Source organism: Ictidomys tridecemlineatus, chromosome 15 (assembly GCF_052094955.1).
Source record: "Ictidomys tridecemlineatus isolate mIctTri1 chromosome 15, mIctTri1.hap1, whole genome shotgun sequence".
NCBI classification, from domain to species: domain Eukaryota; kingdom Metazoa; phylum Chordata; class Mammalia; order Rodentia; family Sciuridae; genus Ictidomys; species Ictidomys tridecemlineatus.
Genome location: NC_135491.1, coordinates 45,557,283 through 45,582,127, shown reverse-complemented (window position 1 = coordinate 45,582,127; position 24,845 = coordinate 45,557,283). Strand labels below are relative to the sequence as shown.

General features: G+C 43.5%; 4 protein-coding genes across 9 annotated transcripts in view; 2 read left to right on the top strand and 2 right to left on the bottom strand.

Annotated features, from left to right (window-relative positions):
* Utp4 (UTP4 small subunit processome component) overlaps positions 1-5,012 on the bottom strand; it is a 30,054-nt gene extending 25,042 nt beyond the window's left edge. The window contains exons 1-3 of one of the 5 annotated variants that reach the window (XM_021721694.3): positions 4,682-4,805; positions 4,432-4,575; positions 3,777-3,937 (exon numbers count right to left, since the gene is read on the bottom strand). In XM_021721694.3, the coding sequence (XP_021577369.1) occupies positions 3,777-3,935 (159 nt within the window). In that variant the 5' untranslated portion in view covers positions 3,936-3,937; positions 4,432-4,575; positions 4,682-4,805. Of the gene's footprint in view, positions 1-3,776; positions 3,938-4,431 lie in introns of all 5 variants that reach the window. The other 4 variants (XM_040279326.2, XM_040279325.2, XM_013366518.4 and 1 more) reach the window with 4 other exon arrangements.
* Chtf8 (chromosome transmission fidelity factor 8) lies at positions 4,809-15,307 on the top strand. Its single transcript, XM_078032587.1, has 4 exons — positions 4,809-4,887; positions 14,256-14,313; positions 14,571-14,688; positions 15,083-15,307. The coding sequence occupies exons 2-4, from the start codon at positions 14,291-14,293 to the stop codon at positions 15,305-15,307; spliced, it is 366 nt and encodes a 121-aa protein (XP_077888713.1). The 5' UTR covers positions 4,809-4,887; positions 14,256-14,290.
* On the top strand, positions 15,304-17,777 carry Derpc (DERPC proline and glycine rich nuclear protein). The gene has a single exon (XM_040279084.2). It carries the CDS (start codon positions 15,304-15,306, stop codon positions 16,924-16,926), a length of 1,623 nt encoding a protein of 540 aa, XP_040135018.1. The 3' UTR covers positions 16,927-17,777.
* Positions 17,778-18,817: 1,040 nt separating this feature from the next.
* The window catches only part of Has3 (hyaluronan synthase 3), a 28,061-nt gene continuing 22,033 nt past the window's right edge, over positions 18,818-24,845 (bottom strand). For both annotated transcript variants that reach the window (XM_040279082.2, XM_040279081.2), the window contains exon 4: positions 18,818-24,494. In XM_040279082.2, coding sequence (XP_040135016.2) covers positions 23,571-24,494 — 924 coding nt within the window. In that variant the 3' untranslated portion in view covers positions 18,818-23,570. The remainder of the gene's footprint in view (positions 24,495-24,845) is intronic.

Sequence of the window (24,845 nt, the reverse complement as noted above, 5' to 3'; positions counted from 1 at the left end):
GAACTTAACCTGTGATAAATGCATCAGTCATCAGCATTGATTGAGTATAGGCAACATGGTGAAAATTACTTCTCTACAAATAAATAGCGTGGGATTTGTTCTATTAGAAGATCACATCTATTAGGCATTTTGACTTTTTTTCAGGTTCAAATGTAGTTACTTAAAATTACTCTGTATAACGTTCATTCTTCCTTTTTTTTTTTAATATTTATTTTTTAGTTTCCGGCAGACAGAACATCTTTGTATGTGGTGCTGAGGAGCGAACCCGGGCCGCATGCAAGCCAGGCGAGCGCGCTACCGCTTGAGCCACATCCCCAGCCCTTTCTTCTTTTTTAATTAGAACTAGTTCAATAAAACTCTTTTGCCAGGCATGGCGGTGCACACCTATAATCTCAGCAGCTCAGGAAGCTGAGGCAGGCTGGTCATTGAATTCAAAGCCAGCCTCAGTGACTTAGGGAGTAACTCGGTGAGACTCTGTCTCTAGATAAAATATGAAAAGGAACTAGGGATGCAGCTCAACAGTTAAGCTACCTGGGATTCAGAATAAAATATATTCAAGTTTGGTTTGAGGTATCCAATTGTACTCAATGTATCTAATTTCCTAAAAAGAATACAACTATCTTGATTGGGTGATGGTCTTACTGTAATGTGCATGCATATGAACAGTTTTCCTATTTTGGACTATTGGTTCTCTGAATTATTCTTCAATAGGCAGTTACAACTATGCTACACAATAAATATCTCAGTTTCTTTCTTTAAAAAAAATGTTTTTTTAGTTGTAAGTGAACACAATACCTTTATTTTTATGTGGTGCTAAGGATCGAACCCAATGCCTCACACATGCCAGGGAAGTGCTCTACCACTGAGCCACAACTCCAGCCCAGATATCTCAGTTTTTTTATTTGTTAATTTTTTAGTTTTAAGTGGACACAATATCTTCATTTTATTTTTATATGGTACTGAGGATTGAACCCAGTGCCTCATACATGCAAGGCGAGCACTCTACCACTGAGCTACAACCCTAACCCAAAGAAATGTTTAAAAAAAATTTTTTTTAAATGTATAAAATAAGGATACAAAGAAATACTGTACAGTTGTACAATGTATTTTGTCTGGAATGTTTACAAGACAAAAAAGTTACATTAAGTGCTAAGGCTGTAGCTCAGAAGTAAAGTGCTCTCCTCACATGTATGAAGTACTGGGTTCAATCTTCAGCACCACATAAAATATATAAAGATACCGTGTGTTCATATACAACTAAATAAATGTTTAAAAAAAAAAGTTACATTAAGCTTAAATTGGGGGGAAGGGGAGTATTAGGGATTGAACCCAGCAGTGTTTAACCACTGAGCCACATTCTCTAGTCCTTTGTACTTTTGGTAGTGCACTTGCCTAGCATGCGTGAGGCACTGGGTTCAATTCTCAGCACCACATACAAATAAGTGAAAGTAAAAGTCCATTAACAATTTATATATATATGAAGATGGGGTCTGGGGTCTTGCTAAGTTCTTAGGGCCCATGTTAGTGAGGCTGACCTCAAATTTGCAATTCTCCTGCTTCAGCCTCCCGAGTCAATAGGATCACAGATATTTGCCACCACACCCAGCTAATTTTTTTTTTTTTTTTGATGGTGCTGCGGGTTGAACCCAGGGCCTTGTGTATGTGAGGCAAGCTCTCTACCAATTGAGCTATATCCCCAGCTCCTAAGCTTAATTTTTTTTTTTTAAGAGAGAGAGAGAGAGAGAATTTTTTAATATATATATATATTTTTTTAGTTTTCGGCGGACAGAACATCTTTGTTTGTATGTGGTGCTGAGGATCGAACCTGGGCCACGTGCATGCCATTTTACTGGATGAATTTCTTTTTAAATATTTGTTTTTTAGGGACTGGGGATGTGGCTCAAGCGGTAGTGCGCTCGCCTGGCATGTGCAGGGCGCTGGGTTCGATCCTCAGCACCATATAAAATAAATAAATAAATAAAATAAAGATCTTGTGTCCACCAAAAACTAAAAAATAAATATTAAAAAATATATTTGTTTTTTAGTTGTAGGTGGACACAATACCTTTTTTTATTTTTATGTGGTGCTGAGGATAGAACCCAGTGCCTCACTTGTGCTAGGTGAGGGCTCTACCACTGAGCTACAACCCAGCCCTGAATGAATTTTTAAAAAGAAATTGAGTCATTTACTAAATGATAGGACTAGTCATGAACATCACTAACATGGTTCCTAGTCTTACAAAATGTGAAGTTTAGCAGGGAAGGACACCAAACAAATACACAAATCATATAATTACACTTGTTATATATGACAAATGGAAAAAAATCAAGAATGCAACAAATGTGCACAGAGCACATTTTCATCAGTAGAAAATAACCTATCTGTGGTTGGCAACGAGAGGCGATTTTTATACTTCTATTAGTTCCTCAGGGGTTTCCTAACCCACCTCTAAGAGTAAGGTACTTTTCCACTAAGGTCTTAGTTATTAATCAGAAATTGTCTATATACTGATCTTTCTCCCACTTTTCTCTGAGCTTTGGGAAGGAAGTGTTTCTGATGTATGTCTTAATGCTCAGTACTTGCTACTCATTCATTTAGAAACATTTACAAATGTCTAAATTCCAGGAAAGAGGCTGCTGGACACTGAATCCACTCATTCACCCATCTGTTCTCTTGTGAATTGAATCAGATGTTGCATCTGAAGAAAATCAGTAGTTGATATCCTTAAAAAAAAAATAGTGCTGCCTAACAGATCTCAGTATATATCCAAAGGATGTTTTATCTAATTAAATATTCTTTACTTCCAAATGTAGTATAGCATTTTAATCCACATTCTCTCAGACAGCTAAACTTAGAAACACAACTTCCTGTCATCAAAGAGTTTTTGAGGGTTGGGGTTGTGGCTTAGTAGTAGAGGACTTGCTTAGCACATGCAAGGCCCTGGGTTTGCTCCTCAGCACCACACAAAAATAAATAGATAAAATAAAGCTATTGTGTCCAACAATATATATATATACATATATATATATACATACATATATATATATATGTGTGTGTGTGTTTTATTTAAATGTTTCATTTCTGGGGCTGGGGATGTGGCTCAAGCGGTAGCGCGCTCGCCTAGCATGCGTGCGGCCCGGGTTCGATCCCCAGCAGCACCACATACCAACAATGATGTTGTGTCCGCCGAGAATTAAGAAAAAATAAAATAAATGTTAAAATTTAAAAAAAAAAAAAAAAAAAATGTTTCATTTCTTCTAAATTGACAATGAAAAACAGGTACTGACACCACCAGCAGGAAATATTTTCTTATCAAGTTACAATGGTCCACACAATTTCCCTTCTTGTTGTGGCCAAAAGATCCAATAAAGCTGTGTCCAAACGATAAGCAGTGATATGCCAATAATCTAGGTAGGATCTATTTTTAAAAATATTTTTTAGTAATAGGTGGACACAATATCTTTATTTTTTATTTTTATGTGGTGCTGTGGATTGAACCCAGTGCCTCGCACATGCTAGGCGATGGCTCTACCTCTGAGCCACAACCCCAGCCCTAGTTAGAATCTTTCTAATCAATATCACACAGGTCAAAACTCTGAGCTTCTCTATCAGACAATAAATATCATGATTATTATAGAAATTCTGAAGTTCTACAACTACCACAAGGGGTAGGAAATAATTTGATTTCTTTAAATGTAAGACTTACAAGTTGTAGAATTGAACTTAAGAAGAAAATTAACATCAGAAACACCAAATCAGGCTCCCAAATGACTTACTTTCTCTTGAAAGTAGTTTGCTGACAAGTTATAAATTTCCACAGTGCCATCTGTTCGTGAAACAGCCAATCTGTTTGACTGGTTATTGTAAGCCACACAACGGATCCCTGGTGGTACATAATTAAAGAAACGTACTCGATGGACCTTAAATTCACCCATTCCTAGGGAGGGGAAAAAGAGTAATTATTGTCTAACATTAAGTGTCACATGTATTCAGTTTCGTATTGTTACTGTTTTGGATGAAAGGCTCTAACTAAATCTCACCGAAATTCATTCCTAATATCTAATGATGCTTTCACGCCCCATGCAAGAATCTTATCAATCTCCAGAAAGCTCAGTATAGTTCGAATAAGGATTTCGGCAAATAAACTCCAAAGGGCCCTGCTCACAGTTCCAGAATTCCAACCTCTTAGGGTGGAGTGAGGGATGTTTAAAAATCTGAATTTTAGTAAGCCCCTCTCCCCAATTCTACTGAACGCTGAGTTGGCAAACCACAGACCCAACGTGGGGCTGATAGCTAAGGGGAAACCCAGAGCTCCTTACGGGGAGGAAGCGACAGAACTCGGTGATTTACTCTGGCTGTCTGGTCTAGTACCTAGCTGTCAACTAAGGACCAGGGCAGGGACCGGATCAGGTCCGCCCCTCTCTCACCCACCTTCAAGGTTAGAAACCCAAAAGTAGAGCACGGAGCATTCGGCCTTCACTGGCCGCGCCAAGAGAGTCAGTCTGAAGAGCGCGCGAGGTCTTCGCCACCCCTTCCCTTTCCTCCCGGGGTCTTCGAAGTAGTCACCACTCGCCTCTGGACAAAGGAATTGGCGAGCTCTGCGGGGCGTCGGCCCCCAGCAGGCCGCACCCCTCGGGACTCGGTTCTCACACCTTCTTCCCACGCCCCTTCCCCGACTCACCGCGGCCGGACGACCGCCTGCCCCAGAGCTCGCCTCTCTCCGCCCCAGCCCCACGTGCGCGCGCGCTCTCAAGCTCTGCCCCGGAAATGCTCCCGGCTCGAGGCCGGAAGTGCGCAGGCAGTGCTCGCGGCGGCGGCGACGGCGGCGGGAGGTTCGGTTGTCGCCCGTTGGCCGCGCGGCGCCGCGCTCGGCGGCCGCCATTGCAGGTCAGGCCGCGGGCGGGGGGCGCGGGAGGCTGCGGGGAGTGAAGCCCGAGTCGGAGACGGGGGCGAGGGCGCGAGGGAGCGGAAAGCTAGGGAGCCGGGGCCGGGCTGGGCGCGCGACTCTGGGAGAAGAATGGCGAGCCGAGGGGCGGGGAGCTGCAGGGCGGGGGAGGGGCGGCAGGACAAGGGGAGGGAAGCGGGGGGGCAGCACAGAGGTGGGGGTGAACCCACCCGGGCCCGGGGGCGGGAGGGCCGAGAGATGTGGGGGCAGGGAGCAGCGGGGAGACGGAAGGCGGAGGGAGGGAAGGAAGGAAGGGAACTAGCGGGGCGGAGCGGGAGAAGAGCGGAAAGGGTGGCCTAGCGCGGGCGGAGGACGGAGAAGGGGGCGGCGCGGGCCTGGACCTCGAGGTATGTGCGGGAAGGGGCTCTTCCCCGGGTCGGGAGGGAGCCTAGATCGCGAGGCTTGCTGGAGCGGAATGGAACCTGAACCCAGAAAGTAGCGGGAATAGCGACTTTGCGGGGCGGGGGGGGGGTGCTAGAATTGTGAGGTTTGTTCTAAGGGACATTTTAAATCATGTGGGTTGGAGAGGCTGTTGGAAGAGATGAAGATTGGAGGGTGATTGGAGAGCAATTCCAGGTTCTATTGTGGGTGGAGTGAAGCTGAGAGATGAGTGGGGTGGGGTCCTGGAGAAGCTTAGAATTTCATGAACATTTTGGATAATGAGGGTGGTAGAGGAAGGTCGTTTAAAAAGGAATCTTTGGGAAGAGGGTGAATGATAAGGAAGACCACTCCAATGGGGTGTGTAGAGGAAGACAGTTTAAGGAACTGGAAGGGAAGAATAGTTTCAGTGGCTGGAAAGTGAAGGGGTTAAACATGTTGGCAGATCTGTAAAAGTCTGGGGTAGTTGGGAGCGGGTTGGAGAAGGAGGGGGAGAGCGGATTTCCAGAAAGTGGTCGGGACTAGAAATAGGGAAATGTTCGCAGCTCTAGTTGAAAGAGTGGAAGGGGGCCAAGGGTGGCAAAGGTGGGGGGAAATGGGAAGATAATCCATCAGGAGGAAAACCCTATGGTGGGCTAGAAAGTAAGGGGTTGGGGAGAGATAGGGTATTGTGGCAATAAGATGAGGAAAGGTTTGAGATAGGGCTGCAGAGTAGCAGAAGATGGAGAAAACTGGAGTAACTCAAATCGCCTGAAGCCATCTTTTTCACCCATTGTCTACAAATACCAGTAATTGATTCCCTCCAACGTGGGAATCCTAAAGTGTGATGGCAAAGTACCACGTGTATGCATAATATGTGCACATGTTTTTGAACACACTCTTCACTAATGAAAAGTTTGGAAGCATTCAGTTCCACCTATCCTCCATAGTCCCTTTTTGGAAGGGAACAAACATCTCATTTAAAAACAGGATTTTAGACTTAGTAACATAATAAGTCTGTCAAGAGACAATATCCCCTTGGAAACTAAGACCAGTCCCTTCAGTCACAAAACCACAATAACACTGCTAATAAAGGTAATCTGTATTCAGTTGTATGTAAAAACTTTTTCAGTTGTTCATTTGGTGCAAAGGCACATAGAAAAAATAATCATGGTATTCAAAGAAATTTACTTTCCAAAAAAATTACTTTCTAAAGCAGTCTGAACCTGGCTGCAATGTATGAGTTGTTCTTATAATGTAAACTCAATCTTATTCTGATGACCTGCTGCTTTTATAGGATGTTTGTAAACATCCTATAAAACACTGTAAACATTAAAACATAATTGTATATTGTAGTGTGAGGACATTCTATTAGACATACCAAGAAAATGCCAAGTTCATTCTGGTAATCAACAGCTTGACCCTAAAGACTTACCTTTTGTGTTGGGCATTGTGCTGAAAGATGTACATCCATTATTTTATTCTTACAACATACTTTAGAGATAGGTGGTTTTATGCCCAATCTATTGGTAGAGAAATTTACAAGGTTAAATTATCCATTGTCTTAGTATAGGTGGCATAGCATTCAGGTTGATCTGACAAGTATATTGTATCCCTAAACAAAACGTAGACCCTGGGACCAGACAAAAGCTCAATAAGTGCTCTTGGCTTGGCAATTTGCAGATGCATTTTGTGTCACATATTTAAAATTGGTAGAACACATGCTTACCAGGCTCAAGGTCTTGGGTTCAGTCCTAAACACCAAAAAATAAACATAAAATGATTGGAAATGTTCTAATGAGAACTTATAAAACATTTGGCTCTAGGAAAATTTATTTGTATTTAGGTCAAATCATTGGGTCAAAGCCCTTTATTTTTCTACTAATTGTATGTTTAATTAGATGCACACTTCTGCCAAATTTTATTTTGGAAGCAATTACCATTATGAGGATCTTTGATCAGGTTTTTTCCCAAAAGTCAGATGTTAGCAATCTTTTAACAAATACTTAATTATTCAGAGAGCAAAGGATAAGATGATTGAGATTTGTCAAAAGTTAAATGAATCAATGGCATAGAAGGTCCTTCTGCCATCTTCTTTTTCTTCACACGAATGAGCAGAGGTTTAGGACAAAGTTTTGAATTCTGAAAGTGGCATTAAATCAATTTCTCTACATATTGGATAAGATAAAGCAAGCTTGTTTTTTGGTTTTTTTAGGTACCAGGGATTGAACTCAGAGGCACTTGACCACTGAGCCACATCCCCAGCCCTATTTTGTATTTAGAGAGGGTCTCATTAAATTGCTTAGTGCCTCACTTTTGCTGAGGCTAGCTTTGAACTGGGTGGTCTTCCTGCCTCAGCCTTCAGAGCTGCTGGGATTACAGACTTTTGCTATCTTGCCTGGCTAAGCTTGTTTTTAACTGCCTGTCCTATAGATGTGTTAGCTACTTCTGTGGCAGGTTATAAAGTTACTTATTTGCTATTTTGTAAGAGATGCTGTGAGAATGAGGCTAATAATTGTAAAGCAACCAGGTCTTCTATAGAAGTAGCACAAGAAAGGGTGAATAGAGGAGTTAGAGGCCACATCCTAACTCTGCCACTTATGGGTGTGTGACCATTTGCCTGAACTTCAGCTTTTTAAACCTCTTTCCTCATCTGTAAAAGGGAGTGATAAGACCATTCCTATTCCATAGAGTTGTTGTCAGGATAAAATGAGAGAATTCATTAAGTGTTCAGAAAAATTGCTGTGTGTGAAATGAGTTTTGTTTTGTCTTGTGTGTGTGTGTGTGTGTGTGTGTGTGTGTGTATATAGTAAATAGACACAGTACCTTTTATTTATTTTTATGAGGTGCTGAGTAGCGAACCCAGTGCCTCACATGTGCTAGGTAAGCACTGGACCACTGAGCTCCAGTGCCAGCCCTGTCTTTCTATTTTTAATACTCTGCCTGGACTGCTCAATAAGTCCTATGGTAGTGTTTTGACTTATCAGATTTTTTGATAATAGTTACTTCCCAATAGAGTTAGAAAGAAGCCAAGTACAAATAAGACATTCCCAAATTGGTCTGATTCAAGCTTTTGGGTTTTGGTTAGGGTTTGTATTGTGAGTCTGGATTGGTTCTTTGAATGCTGGTTCCTTTGTTGCTCTGATTTGTTCAGGGACAGAGAAGCTTTACCTCCACACTAATTTAAGAACTGGGGATGATGTAGCGCAAATTTAGTTAATTTACATTTCTAGAAGCCCAAAAAAGGGGACTCTTTTTTTTTTTCCCTTAAACTGAGGAATTAAAATGTATGAAGTATTTTTTTTTTAATTTTTTTTTTACAGAGATAGTCATCTGGCTAACTTTAAGAATGTAGAATAAAATTTTTAGTATTGAAGAATATTAAAAATTTTGAACATAACCTAGTTCATATGTATTTGCTATAGTGTAGTTTGATTTATTAGCCTAGAAAAATTAAGTAGAAAACTCTTTCACGTCTTATGATATTGGGAGTAAGTGGACATAATTTATTGCAGGGGAAAGAGTTTAATTTTCTCTATACCTTCCCATCTCTCCAGGACTGGACTCTAGTTATGGCTTATGAGACTGATACCACTCTGAAATCTGATAAGTTTGAATGATCTTTTTGAGAAGCTACATTACAAATTTACCACTACTCTACAGTTACTTTATCAAACTAGAATTATTGTTTGTAACCATTGGTTGTAGTCAGATCTGGGATTGAACTGTTCTCTGAAGAGACTTGCTGGGGAAGCTCTCCCACTAACTCTTCGTTTTGCAATTGGATACATAGTCTGTTCTTCAAACTGCCTTCAAATGTTGCTTTTGATAGAGCTGCAGTTTCTAAACAAGCCAAATCTTCAACCAAACAACTAGAAATTGCTTTAGTTTTCTCATTGAGACTGAAGACTTTGAAATCCATTTGTTACATAGAGATTTTTCATTGTAATTTTATTGTATTTGTTATTACTAATAGGATTTGACTTGTAGACATTTAAGTATTTCTTGTCCAAAATTCTTAGACCAGAGTGTTTCAAATTTTGGAGTTTTTCAGATTTGGGAATGTTTACATAGACTTTTATTAGTTGAAAATACTTAGTATGAACCCAAAATGCTCTGAAATTTGAAACTTTTTTTTCTGACAGTGGTGCTTAACCATGGAGCCACATCTCCAACCCTTTTTACTTTTTTATTTTGAGACAGAGTCTTGCTAAGTTGCTTTGGGACTAACTAAGTTGCTGGGGCTGGCTTTGAATTTGAAATCCTCCAGCATCAGCTTCCTAAGCTACTGGGATAACAGCTGTGTGCCATTGCACTTGGCTCTGAAATTTGAAGTTTTTTTGAGTACTGGCATTGTCCTCAAAAAGTTTCATATTTTAGCTGGCATAGTAGCACATGCCTATAATCCCAGCGACTGGGAAGACTGAAACGGGAGGATCCAAGTTGAAGGCCAGACTCCATAGCTTAGTGAGACTTGTATCTCAAAATAAAATTTAAAATGGATGAGGATGTAGTCCTACAGTAGAGCACCCCTGGTACCATACACAAAGGTTTTGGATTTTGGAGCTTGTCAGATTTGGGGATAAGGGATGTTCAGTTTATATTATACTTCTTCCCCACTGGTTTTCCGTTTGTTTGCTTATTGCCCACTCTCAAGGGACTGGGGACAGACTGAGCTGCAAGTTCTCATATCATCTCTTACCCCCCACCCCATCCTGGGGATTGAACTAAGAGGCACTTTACCATTGAGTTATTTCCCCCTGCCTTATTTATTTATTTGTTTGTTTGTTTGTTTGTTCTAATTAGTTAACACATGTCAGTAGAATGCATTTTGACACATTGGACACGAATGGAGCACCACTACTTATTCCTCTGGGTATATATCAGATAATATCTCACTAAGTTGCGCATTTTGGCCAGTTCTTCTGTTATCAGCCTCTTGATACCTCAGATCACAGGTATTCACCATCATGCCCAGCTCTCACTTTTAAAATTACCTGTACCCTAAAATACGTATTTATAGTCCCTGCTGTCTCCAACATATGTATCCTCAATACGCAGCTATACCGACCTACTCCGACCGTGAGGACAATTGCCTGGAAGTCTCAAGGCACAAGAAAAGGAATAATAATATTCAGGTGTTGTAGAGTATTTTAAGGCACTAAAATAGAATTTTTAAATTCATTAAATGGATGCCTTCCCCTACATTTCTTAATAATTGGGTTAGTACTCCCTTGTGTATACATCCATTATGTAAGTGTGGCTAGACTATCAGCTGGGTTTGCATTTCATTTATGTGTAAATCAGAAGCATCCCAGATATTCTAGTATAAGTCAAGTTTTTGTCAACTTGATTTCTTTTAGGCGCTTGCTACTTATCTGCCAATATTGATAGACAGGGCTTTCTCCTTCAGTACTCATTGAAGCCTCACAGATTGGTATGCAACTGCCACCCTATCCCAGGGAACAAATACTTAAAATATTTTTGTATCCACCTCTCCTAAGCAGTCCACACATACCAGTTTCAAGCTTGTGGCCAAAGGATGTAAAAATTGATTTTGGTTGATAGCAAATAGGTTCTGTCTCCTGCTCTGAGCTTCCCACAACACATTTATCTATGTGAACACCTTGTTGATTCTCTTAAGCCACCTTATTTTACTATAACTTATCAAGGAAAATATACAGCATGATCAGTCATCAAGAGCTTATTCATAAGAAGCCTCCAAAATCTGTTATCAAATCAAGTCTTTTTTGATTTATGGCTAATATACCTACCATTTTCTAGATTATAGTTAAAATTTTGATAAAATGCTGATTTGCTTATTCCGTTCCTTTAAAAAATAATAGCTTTTTTTTTAGTAGAACTTGGGGTCCTTAAAGCAGTTTTATATGCATTAAATTTAGTCATGACAGTAGTTCAGTAAGTCAATCTAGTTGTTAGCCCCATAGTCATTAAATGACGTGTGTGTGATCAAACTGTAGAGATCCATGCTCACAGGCTGGAATCTGAATTTAGGCCTTATTTTGAATTATTACACTTTTGGCTTCAAGAAACCTGAGAATTGGATGTGGCATGGTGGCACACACCTGTAATCCCAGCGACTCTGGAGGCCAAGGCAGAAGGATTGCAAGTTCAAGATTAGCCTTGGCAATTTAACAAGGCCCTACGCGCCTTAGTGAGACCCCATCTCAAAATAAAAAATAAAAAAGGCTTGAGATATGGCTCAGTTGATAAGTGCCACTGGGTTTCAATCCCTAATACCAAAAAGATGTAGAAATCTGAGAGTTGGGCATTGTGGTATAGGCCCTGAGTTCCAGGTCTTAGGATGCTGAGACAGGAGGAAGTTTTTTTTTTTTTTTTTTAAGAGCAAGAGAGAGAAGAGAATTTTAGTATTTATTTTTAAGTTTTTGGCACACAAAACATCTTTCTTTGTATGTGGTGCTGAGGATCGAACCTGGGCCGCATGCATGCCAGGCGAGGGCGCTACCACTTGAGCCACATCCCCAGCCCCTAGGTATATGATTTATGTCATAAAGTTGTCTTATTGAATGTGACACTAGCTACCTATACGCACAGAGTCTGGTCCGTAATGAAAATTCAAAACATTTTAGTTGCTATTTCTGTTTGAAGTCTAGTGAATTAACCATCTTCAATGTTTCCAGTATGTTTGGTGCTCTGAGAGTAAGGGTTCTCCCATCACATAAGACTACTGGCAAGGGCTGGGGCTGTAGCTCAGTGGTAGAGCGCTTGCACCACATGAAAATTAACAAATAAAATAAAGATATTTTTTTTTTAAAAAAGGACTACTGGCAAACTGAGGGTGGAGGCACATGCCTGTAATCCCAGTGGCTTTGGAGGCTGAGGCAGGGGGATTGCAAGTTCAAAGCCAGTCTTAGCAATTTAGTGAGGCCCTAAGCAGCTCAGCAAGACCCTCTCTCTCAATATATGCAAAAAAAAGTCTGGGGATGTGGCTCACTGATTCAATCCTTGGCATGAAAAACAAAACAAAAAGACTATTGGCAGTATCCCTTTCTCTGGAGATCCAAAATGAAGATAAACACTAATAAACCTGTTAAGTATTTTAATCAGGTGCTTACTGAGTTTAAGCAATTATACCTATTAAGTTCCCTCAAGTTGATAAACACTGGAATGATAACCTTCCACTAAACTCCATATGTACATTTGAAAGATTTAGAGATTGTAGTTTTGGTCCCTCTTCCCCTTAATTTCTGTGAATTCAACCCTTCACAAGTGCAAGTGCAGCTATTTGTCTTAAGGCAAAACCGTCCCAACTTTATCTTGTAGAGTACTCCAAACTTGCCACCAGGTGGTGCTATTGTATAAAATGAAAGTATGTAAATGTTGGAATATTTTTATATCTAAGTGAAAGGTGGCCAAACATTTGTTAAAAGTTACACCAGAGGTCAGTTTAACAAGGGCTGGGGTTGTAACTCAGTGGTAGAGTGCTTGCCTAGCACACTTGAGGCACTGGGTTTGATCCCCAGCACCAGTAAATTTAAGAAAAATAAAGGTATTGTGTCCATCTACAACTAAAAATATATATATATTTTTTTTTTTTTAAAGAATTTTTAGGGGCTGGGGATGTGGCTCAAGCGGTAGCGCGCTCGCCTGGCATGCGTGTGGCCCGGGTTCGATCCTCAGCACCACATACCAACAAAGATGTTGTGTCCGCCGAGAACTAAAAAATAAATATTAAAAAAATTCTCTCTCTCTCTCTCCTCTCTCACTCTCTCTTTAAAAAAAAAAAAAAAAAAAAAAAAGAATTTTTAATATATATTTTTTAGTTCTCGGCGGACACAACATCTCTGTTGGTATGTGGTGCTGAGGATCGAACCCGGGCCGCACACATGCCAGGAGAGCGCGCTACCGCTTGAGCCACATCCCCAGCCCCAAAATATATTTTTTTTAAAAAAAAGCTTTAACATCATGGGTGCTGTGTAAATGCGTGTAATCCCAGCAGCTTGGGAGGCTGAGACAGGAGTGTCATGAGTTCAAAGCCAGTCTCAGCAACTTGGCAAGACCGTGTCTATAAATAAAATGTAAAAAAGGGCTGAGGTTGTGGTTCAGTAATTAAGCCCCCTTGGGTTTCAATCCTTCAACCAAAAAATAAAAGAAGTCAGCTTATTAACATAAATGCAGTGATGTGTAGCCAGTAATATCAGCAGTTTGGGAGGATAATAAGTTCAAGCCCAGCCCAGGCAACTTAGTAAGACCCTGTCTCAAAAATTCTTGGGGATGTAGTTCAGTGGTAGAACATTGCTGGGTTCTAAACCTAGTATTAGGGGATAAAAAGTAGTTTACCATTCACTGGTTTTGGCAGAAGGACTTTTTCCAGTTGTGATTTTTAGTTAAAGAAAGGCTCTCTCAACCTAGAAATTAAAGGTAACCCAGTGGTCGATGTGACATTTATATCATCACCAATGAAAACAATTAAGACCTAACAATTCTTTAGTTTTTTAGAGGCATGCAGAGTAGAAAATAGAGTATCCTTGGGAAAGGCAAGTGAACAAGATTCAAGAGTGGTCTCTGTGGTGTGTATCCTGGGTTCATATTCTGTTTGACTTAGTAGCTTTGCAACCTTGAGCACAATTGTGATACCTATTATTTTTCCATTCTGTAGTTGACGATGATATGTGTGTGTGTGTGTGTGTGTGTGTGTGTGTGTGTGTGTGTGTGTATTAAGATTGAACCCAGGGCCTTGTGCCTTTACCACTGAGCCATATCAAAGGTTGCTGTTGATGATCTCCAGCAACCTTGTCTGAGTGTACAGAAAAAGAAAACTTACCTTTTATGGCATTGGTATGGAACAGAGTAATGTGTTTAAAGCATTAGAAAATGCCTACCTAATAAATAAGTGGTAAATACTAGCTGTCATTTTGTCATTGGCTATAATTTTTTTCCTAAATATTTTTTTTTCTGTTTTTCTCTACAGTTTATTTTCAGTTGCTTTTTAAAGAAGGAAAGCTCATGGTGCAAATTGTTATTTCCAGGTGAGTACATTTTGAGGTTTTACTTAGCTTGAATAATTAGGGCTATATAGGTTTCATGTCTTTCTGGAAGAATCAGGGTCCTCAGGTGCATCTTGCATTGATGTTTGCATTCACATCTATAGTTGAGTGCCCAGCACTGCCCAGTTTCCCAAGAACTTGTGCTCAACAGAGTCTCTTTGGGCCTTGAATGGTGGTGTAGGACACTACTCATCCTTCACCCCTCAAAAATATTGTAACCGCCAGCCCTTTGCTTGCAGTGCGGGGGCTGGAGGCCTGGCAGAATGGGTGCTGATGGAGCTACAGGGGGAGATCGAGGCTCGCTACAGCACTGGATTAGCTGGAAACCTCCTGGGAGACCTACATTACACCACTGAGGTGAGGGGGCTTTTCTTTCCCTGCCTAATGCCTCAGGAAAGCGAGCTACACCAAGGTGGTGCTCCCAGGATCCAAAGTGAGGACTGCCCTCAGGTTTGTTATTCAAGATCTAGCTAATCTGCAGAGCTATCTGCTTGTTCTTCCCCCACCTCTGCAGTAACAGGGAAATTTAGCTTTGGGTTTTCTAGAAAGGTAACATTTCTGAAAGTAGAAATTCTCCTACATGGGGCTAAAAAGAAATAAAAAGGGGATAAGGGTGGGTCATCCACTGTGGCTGATCAACAGTGGTAGAGCCAAACCAGGGAATAGAGGTGCCAAGAGCAGCTTTTAAAAGGCACCAGAGTTGAATGGCCTTGCCCTGAACCTCAGGCATCTCATTCTTGTTCTGCCTAAGGGAATCCCTGTGCTGATCGTGGGACATCATATCCTGTATGGGAAAATCATCCATCTGGAGAAACCTTTTGCGGTCCTTGTCAAACACGCTCCTGGGGAGCAGGACTATGATGAGCTTAGCCACGAGACTGGCACCCGGTACCTGGTGACGGCACTCATCAAAAACAAGATCCTTTTCAAAACCCGCCCCAAGCCTATTATCACCAACATCCCCAAGAAAGTATGAAAGAACCCCGGATTTTCCCTAGAGAGCGGCCAACTCCTTGGACTCGTGCTCCACTGCCACCTCGAGGACGGCTTGACGGTTCCCTGGGACCACAGGGGGGTCCTATTCTGAACGCAGGCCACCCACTGGGTGTGAACTCGGATCCTTTCCTTATGGCAACTGGTTCTCTTGGTGGAAATCTGGCCCCGTTTCCAAGGAACCCATCTCCTTTTCCATCTTCATCAGGCCCATTGGCATCAAATCCAGCACCTTTCCCTGCTGGTGCTCGTGACCCAAGCATGGCTTCTTTTCCAAGAGGGATGAATCCTGCTGGCACAGGCGCAGTTTCTTTTCCAAGGCCCGGTGGCCTCTTGGGCCCAGGACCAGGACCAACTCTAAACCCTAGAACAGGGGCACTCCCAGGCCCAGGGCCTATGTCTAACCCCAGGTTAGGAGGTCTCCCAGGCCCAGGTCCTATGTCTAACCCAAGAGCAGGTGGTCTCCTGGGAGCAAGTCCTGATCCTAGAAGTGGTGGCTCCTTAGGCCCTGGATCTGTACCCAACCTGAGAGCAGGTGGCTTGTTACCTTCTGGGAATGGTCCTCCCAATCCTAGGCCAGTTAGCCTTGGTCCTGGACCAAGTCCCAATCTGAGATCAGGCTTTTTAGGTACAAATCCTGCCCCTAGGTCAGGTATGTTTCCAGGCCCAAGCCTTGGGCCCAACCCACGAACAAGTGGCATGGGTCCAGGTCTTGGTCCTAACCCAAGGGCTGGTGGCCTAGGCCAAGGCCCAAATATAGACACCAGAACAGGTGGCCTTTTGGGTACAGGATCTAGTCTTAACTTAAGAATGGCTGGACCTCAAGGCCTAGATCTTGCCCCCATTCTAAGAGCAGCAGGTCTTTTAGGAGCAAATTCAGCTTCTTTCTCACAGGCTTCTGGAAACATGGGTGCAAGCCCATCCACCATGGCAAGAGTGCCTGGCCCTGTAGGCCCAAACATGGGTCCTAGCTCTCGTGGAATTGGCCTCCCAGGGCCAAATCCATCTCCCATGTCAAGGGCTCCTGGCCCTATAGGCCCTAATTCAGCTCATTTTTCAAGGCCAGGTGGCCCAATGGGAGTAAATGCCAGTCCCTTTCCAAGGGGAACAGGTCCAGGGGGACTGAACCCAACTGCCTTCTCTCAGTCTTCTGGGACATTGGCTTCCAACCCAGGTACCTTCCAAAGGTCTGCTGGCCTCCAGGGCTCAAGTCCTGCAATTTTCCCAAGAGCCTCTGGGCCACTTGGCCCCAACCCAGCCAACTTCCCAAGGGCCACTGGCCTTCAGGGTCCAAGTCCAGCTGCCTTCCCAAGATCTACTGGTCCATTAGGCCCAGGTCAAGTTGCTTTCCCCAGGTCAGCTGCTGGGCCCTTGGGTTCTTCTCCAGCAGGCCCTGTAGGTATCAACCCAGCTCCTTTTGCAAGGCCAACTGGGACCCTGGGTCTAAACCCAGCCTCCTTTCCAAGGATGAATGGCCCTGCAGGTAAGAATTTGGTCCCATTTCCTAGAGTGGGGAGCCTCCCTGGCACAAACCCAGCTGCTTTCCCCAGACCAGGTGGTCCAATGGCTGCAATGTACCCAAATGGAATGTTACCCCCTTAAACACCACTTTCTCTCCAGGACCACCTTGTTTTCCAGGCACTGTGGTTTTGGTTAGGGACTATCTCTTAGGTAAAAGGGTTGAAATGGAGCTACTGTCTGAAGAACATAGCTGGGGCTCAAGTTCAAATGAGCCATTTTCCTCTGCTTTTTTTTTTTTTTTTTTTTTTTTGACTGAAAGTGAAATGTTATTTGTGGGACACTTCGACTTTGGCAGGAGGGAATGATCCTAGCCTCAAGAGAAAGAATCTCCAGCCTTCCAGAAACCTGCTGTGCTTTTGTCCCACAGCTTTCTGCCCCTTGTTTCTTACTAGTTTCTTGAATTGTTCTTGTGGACTTTTCCTCAGGGATACATTGGCCTGCAGGTCCCAATTCGTGTGTATTCCCCTGCTCCCCACTGGAGAATCAGCTCACTGCTTTCTAGAGGTGTGGCATTGGTGAATGAACCATGCTTCAGTAGCTCTGACCTGGGCAGCTTGGACCTGGTCATCTTCTACTGCCAGACCTTTCCTTGGGGGCTTGAACACAGAGCACAGGGAGGTAGACAACGACTTCACGGACCCACCAAATCAATTTTTGCTTGAGTGGCTGGGCCTGCAGCTCCTTTCTCCTGGGACTTAGAGACAGCTGGATTTAAAGACTCCTCTGCTTATCCAGCTCCCTCTCCACTGGTACTCCCAATCAAAGAACCTCAAGATTTAAACTGATGTGGGTGGGAATATAGGAATTAGGGTGGGGGTGGGGGTGAAGGGGAGAAATCACTGTGCTTCGTTCAGCCTGACGTGAAGGATGGTTGGTGTTTTTCCCACATTGTATCTTTTCTTACTGTTTCTCTAATAAATGGGATGAGAGGGCTTCTGCTGTTAATCCATTTTGTTACCTGTTCCACAGAGAGAGGTTACCTGTTTTTCATTATTTCAGCTTGGCCGCAATCCTCTGTTACCTGCCCCGTAAAATGCTTCCACTCAAGGAGTAAGGAATCTTTGGTTTTTAGCTCACTCATTTGCCAGTTATTTCACCATAGACCCTGCCTCACCTCTACAATAAAAGCCCTCATGGGTGTGTAGTTATCAGCATAGGCCAACTATATTCCCCATGTCAAGTCAGCTATAACAACTTACCTGCTTTCGAATTCCACTGATTAAACTGTTTCAACTTCAGTCCTTTTGATGCTAGAATAAAGGGCCAATTTTATTAGGTACAAAGAGGAAGTAGCTGAAGGAGCCTTACTCTTATGGTTTGGGTACGAAATGTCCCCCAAAAGCTCTTGTGTTAAAAGCTTATTCCCCAGTGCAACAGTGTTTGGAGGTATAATGTGATTGTATCATGAAAGCTCTAACCTCATCAGTGGACTAGTTTACTGATGAATGGGGGGTGGGGGGAATGGGGATTGAACCCAGGGACACTGAACCACATCCTTGCTCTTTCTCCCCCCCCCCCTCTTTTTTTTTTTTTTTGAGAAAGGGTGTTAAGTTGCTTAGAGTCTCACTAAATTGCAGAGTCTGGCTTTGAACTTGCAGTCCCTCGTGCCTCGGCCTCCTGATTCACTGAGATTATAAGGCATGGCCACCATGTCCAGCAGATTCAGAGTTTAATAGGCTATTGGGAAGTGGTGGAAACTTAAGGAGGTGGGATCTAGTTGAAGGAAGGAGATTACTGTGGGTAAACCTTTGAAGGGTGTACTTTGTCCAAACCCCTTCCTCTCTGGATTTCTTTGCTTCCCAGTAGCCATGAGGTGAACAACTTTACCCACTCCCCACATGACCCCCATCATGTTATTCTACCTCACCATATCCCCAGAAACAGTGGAGCCAAGCAACCATGGTCTGAAACTTATGAAACCTAAAGCTGATTTATGTCAGGGGTTTCAGCACATAAATGGAAAGCTAACAGCAACATTACATGAATCTTTATTTTGACAAATAAGTGCAGTATAAAATTTTTGACCTGAAAAATTAAGGGAAAAAAAAGGCTCCAAGGCAATTGACAGAAGCAGCCCTTCTTGGTTTCCAGCCACAAACAGGACAGCACCTGTCATGTGACCCAGAAGTGTTCCCATTTTGTGTCCCAGGCTTTGGAGGCCAGGCTCCAGGCTGATGCAGCACCATGGGGTTGTCAAAAAGCACCAGGAGTGAAAGATGCAGCAGGATCATGGAGGCTATGGGCACCCAGTATGGGACTGGTAGCAGCATTGGGGGAGGGGTGAATGTGAGAGTAGCTGATGCAGGGCAGAAGCCAGGCTTACTGCAGCACCCAAGTAGGAACAGCAGCCAGGCCAAGACCTTAAAAAGGGATATGAAGCAGGAGTAGCACAATGATAGCTACAAGGCTGCTGCCATCTGCAAAACTAGTGCTGAAGGTGCCTCAGCAGTCAGTATCAAGAAGACCAATAAACTTGGGCAAAGCTTGGGCTGAAACCCTTGGAGGTCAATGCCATCAAGAAAGAGGTAGGCACCAAGGAATCTGTGGCAATCGATGTCATCAACCCCATGACCTTGTGATAGCAAGAGGAGCTGTAGAAGCAAGTAGCTGCCAAGGAGAAGCATCTGCTGGACCAAAAGTTGGAAAACTATGTATGATGGTACATGCCTGTAATCCCAGCTGCTAAGAAGGCTGAGGCAGGAGACTCGCAAGTTCAAGACCAGCCCAGGCAATTTAGTGAGACCCTGTCACAAAATTCAAAATAAAAAAAAGCTAGGGATGTAGCTGAGTGGTAGAGTACCCCTGGGTTCAATCCCCAGTACTAAAGCAGGTAATCACAGTTGAAGAAGATAAAGACACTGAGGGAGGATGAATCCTGGCTTGACACCACAACCTGTCACAGCTGCAGAATAACTTGACAGAGAACAGGACTGAGTTGCTGGAAGAAATGGATCAAGTCTGGTGTCAGTACTCTGGAGGAAGAGGAATTTAGGCAGAGTTGACCAGACCCAGGGCCTCACTGTGGAGTGTGCCATTGATTCCTTTCAAGAGGGGATGGCTGTAGTCTACCCTTAAGGATAGAGGTGTGTTACTGAAGGAGGAAGATGTGCTGGTGAACTTGAACCTGGTAGATAAGCAGAAGGCAGAGAAGAAGCAGTCTATCTGCTTCCCTCATGCAGAGAAGAGAACATGGACTTGGCACAGCAAAAACCTCTGGCCTGGCCAAGTTCAGTGAGTAGCTGGAGGGGGTGCAGTTACAGTCCCATTTGGACCAGGGCTTGTATGGTCAACAAACTTTGGGAACTGACTGGAAGAGGTCTGGGTTTGGCAGGGCTCTGGTTTGCCTCTGAATACTTCACACCTAAAAAAAAAAAAAAAAAAAAAAAAAAAAAAAAAAACTAAGCTAAGGGTGAAGAAAATCTGCAAGGAAAAGGAGGTGGTAATATAAGCTTGCTATCTTTTGGGGGACTAGACTTATACTGGAGACTTTGGTTCTAGACTGCAGGGCCAGGGTTGGTAATGAGTGCCCACAGCAGAGTAGGTAGCCCCAGAGGATAAGGAGCCTGTGTCCCAGCCACCTTCATTGGATACCATCTCATGGAGAAATGGACATCACCTCCAAGAGTGGTGAGAAGGTGGTAGAGACTGAAGAAACAAAGTGGATTCCCAAGCGGAATAGGACCATCCTGTTTAATGCTACCTTGGAGTTTTATCGTACCTTTGGTGAGATACCCACCTATTGTCTGGCTGTCAATCAGAAGGAGCTAAAGGACTGAATGAGACTAGAAGCAATGGTGGCTCTGATTCAGACACAAAAGTTAGAACATTGACTAGAGCAGCCAATCTAGATGAGAAGCCACCACCATCCTGAACCAGGCCTCTATTGTGAACAGAGGTCTGGCCACTGTGTCAGAATAAAAGGTTGATATAGACAACAGTGTAGGAGTGATGCTGGTGAAGGCCCCCAATAAGTCCCTGTCCTCAAGGTATACTGTACTGAGGAAAAAATGGCCAGAGAAAAGGAAAACTGGTGGGAGGAGTACCATGGCTTCATGCAGGACTTCAAAGAGAATGACTACAAGCCTGATGTGAAGATTGAGCACATGGATGAGATGGACTGGAAACACACACCCAAGGAGGCTTTCTGGCACCTGTCCCACCATTTCTATGGGAGGGATTCAAGCAAGATGAAGACGGAATAGTGATGAAAAAGCTGAACAAGGATGTGGCTCCCGAAGAGCTCCAGCAACATGCCCTTGGGTACCATGGCTTTAAGAGAAGCAGAAGGCCCAGAAGATACTATACATTAGGCTTAGAGACATCAGCAAGAATAGAAACATGAACACCATCACCAAGTGGAGCTGCATCCCTTCTAATCCCTTCCCAACTTTAAATTTCCCTTATTTAAAAAGCAGGTAAAAATAAATATGTTTACAAATTATTGTGAAAATAATACAAAAGAAAATTACATTTCTCTATGAGGAAAAACAAAATGTGTTCAGTAATATAAAGGCTCTTCCCTTGCAAGAAATGGGGATAAAGCTGAAGACCCAGTTTGGTTTTGTTGCTGAAAAATGTACAAAATAACTTAGAAAAACCAGTCGAGGTCAAACGTTGTGAGCACGATACCTATACTTGTCTTCTTCTGGTCTGAGGAAAGGTGACCACAGTGCAAGGCAGAGCTGATGGTAGGACAGTCAGGAGTTTTCCATCCAGAGTCCATCATCCTGCATTAACCTTCAAGTAAAAGCTGAAGAAAAACAAGCCCTTAGTGAAGTCTGAGCTCTGCAGTTGGCTGACCGGATTTCCTCCATTGTAATGCTCAAAATAGTTTACTTCTTGGCCAGCAGAAGCACGGAAGAGCCTAGAACTGCCTTTGGCAAATGCCTGCTGCTTCCCAGTTATCAATCCTGGGCTTGACATTAACCAGCAGTTTTATTAGAAACTTGAGGTCTGTGTGATATAGCAACTCTTGGCTACACCTGGAAAACTCTTGAGCTCATGGAAGGAGGAGGAAAGCACCAGGGTTTGCCCATCTATAGTTCAGAGCACACTTTGTTCCTTTGTACAAAAGCACCTGGGTACACTGGAGGATTGCCCCTTCAACTACTTTACCTTAGTGTTGGTTCTGAGAGGTTAGCTGGCTTCCCTGGAAAAGGGCATTCAGAAAGACAGCAAGTAGACAACTCTAAAGTCAAAGGCTTAGTCAATCCCAGGTTCAAACCCAAAAGCTGAACACAGTCTATTGCAAATCACTAGAAAATTGCTTCCCCTCACTCCCAAAGGCAGAGAAATAAACAGTCCTGGGGCTGTGTGAGAGAAAGCAAGAACCTTAGTATATAGGACCCAATTCCATCTCCTAGTTTGCTTTCTGTTCCAAAGCAAGCAATGGCAGTAGTGACAGTCCATAACCTGGTTGTAAGATTTCCCTGGAGAAGCTGCTGAGGAAATGAACAGTCTCAAAGATGACCAGCTTGAATTCGAGGGTTCACTTTGACAACACTGAATAGCTTTCTGTTGGAGATGATTGTCGAGAACAGTAACTTGAAAGTCATCCATGCTCACAGGCTGTCAAGTAATTGATCCATTTCCAAGATGGTAGCTAGTTTGATCAGAAGCTTCCAATATTCTTCCAGTATGTGCAGAAAGCAGTCATGCCTATTGCACAGGGTCCTATAAGAGCCCTAGGTGCCATCTTAAGAAACTTACCCATGATAATGAGGATGGAAGAGGTAACTCATTTCATACCCCCAAAAAAATGTGCCTTTGAAGAAAGTGAAGTAAGGAGGATGTAACATCTAGCCTTAGATCAGAGCTGAAACTGAGAGGAATTCAAGAGGGTACAGATTGAAATACCCAAAACCTCACTTCCTTTTGAACACATAGGGGTTTGATCTTCCTGGTAGTTGGCTAAAACATTTTTATCTGCCCAGCAGAGATCATAGCAAGGTTAAAGTCCATCTAGAAGTCTAAGCAGTTTTCCATGTGGAACACCTTCAGCCCAAGGCTTCCATATAATCCCATGGTCTTTAGCACCAACACACTCTTTTCCTCCTGGCAACATTTCCTTTTTTAATAATGCACTTTTAAAAGCAGTTCAGTGCTGGCTTGGCTCATCCATGGGATGTGGAGATGTGGAATGGTTTATATCTCATAAAGCACCATTCCTGGACCCTGTTTTCTGATGCCCAAAGATCAAGCTTCTGGGCCTTGAATATCAGGCACATTCTTACTAGTTGAGGGTTGGGAAAGGAGGGGACACTAATTTGCCTGCCCTGATCTCTCAGTGGAAGTTCTCCCACCACTTCTGGTAATATATTATGAAGGACTAAGAGGATCCCTTCCCGTAGGCTGTTGTTCACTTACCCATCATAAGTTGCCACTCAATAGAACTTATTACTTGGTTTAGCACACTTCTGAATTCCCTGTGGATCCCAGGGGGAGAAAATAAAATAATTCCCAGAGGCTGTTGCCTGTGTGCAGGAGGAAGCAGGTAGCTAGAAAACATGATCTCCCTTGAACCTGAAGAATCCGTGTCACCCTCCTCTGGGCAAAGCTGTCTAGGCCATATTATAGTCACCATTCTTTGCATTTCAGATTTGTCCTTTGAACCATTAAGAAGCTAAAACAGCACTCCCTCCTCCCTCCCACCCCATCTTTTATCTTTCATTCCCCTTCCCTCCCCGTACCCATTGCACTTTTCCCACTCTACTTGGGGGACTGTGTCACACCTCAGCAAAAGCCAAGCTATACTGCTCTGGCTTCTTCCCACATCGCCTGGCAATGATGGCCAGATAAAGCATTAGGAGGGCCACCCAGTAGCAGCCATACAGGATGGCCCCAGAGACAAGGAAGGCTAGCTCGGTCTCACTGAACAAGTCCTGGCAATAAGCTGTGTAGGCCAGCCCACCCAGAAGAACTGCTACCCAGATGGACACAGGGATGAGGCCAATGAAGTTCACTACAATGGTTTTTCGGCCAGAAGTGCCCCAGCCAGATTTGTTGATGGTAGCAATGGCAAAGATTTTGGCTGGCAGGAGGCTGGACATATAAAGAAGGGAGTAAAGAGACATGAAGATCATCTCTGCATTGCCCCGAAGGAAGCAGGCATAAGTAGCCTTAATAATTCCCACCAGCTGGACTGTCAGCAGGAAGAGAAGAATGTTCCAGATGCGGCCACGGTAGAAAAGCTGTATTACTGTAGCAATGAGGAAAAAGGGAAAGAAACCTGTGACCACTGATTCGTAGGTCATCCAGAGGTGGTGCTTATGGAACCACAGAGAATTGTAGAGCCACTCCCGGAAATAAGACTTGCTCCAGCGGGTCTGCTGGTTGAGCCACCGGAGGTACTTGGTGGGGGTCTCTGTGAGGCACTTGGAGCGTGCTGTATACTTAGTCCGGTAGCCAAGACTCAGGACTCGGTTGGTAAGGTGCCGGTCATCCCCAAAGCTGCATTTGCTGCCTAGGAACTTCTGATGGTACCAGTCCTCCAGGAATTGCTGGAGAAGGCTATTGCGGTACATGCCCAGTGGCCCACTGATACACTGCACACATCCAAAATAGGACTGGCAGGCCCGCTCCACATTGAAGGCCATCCAGTACCGCACACTGCTTAGGAAGGAGATCCACGAGTCATATTTGTTGAGGATCTGTAAGGGAACAAATATGCTGGGCCTCCTCATCTAAGGACATGCGCCCCAGAGTAGTCATGTACCAGAGATCATGAAGCCTTTCTACCATGAGTTCTGTAGTCCATTGCTAAGATTTCTGGCCACCATTTCTAGTCTCATCAGACCTAAGAAACCCAAGGCTCAGAAGAGCAACCATACTCATCGACTCTCCCCAGCAACAACTCCACCTTCCCACTGTGTCATCTGCATTGATTTTTCCAACTAAGCTGCTCTAGTAGTCAAAGCCACCTTCAGTGTCAGAAGAGATTATGTGGTGGTGACAGAAAAGAACTTGAGAAAGAAGCAAAACCCCACCCCAGCCACCTGTTC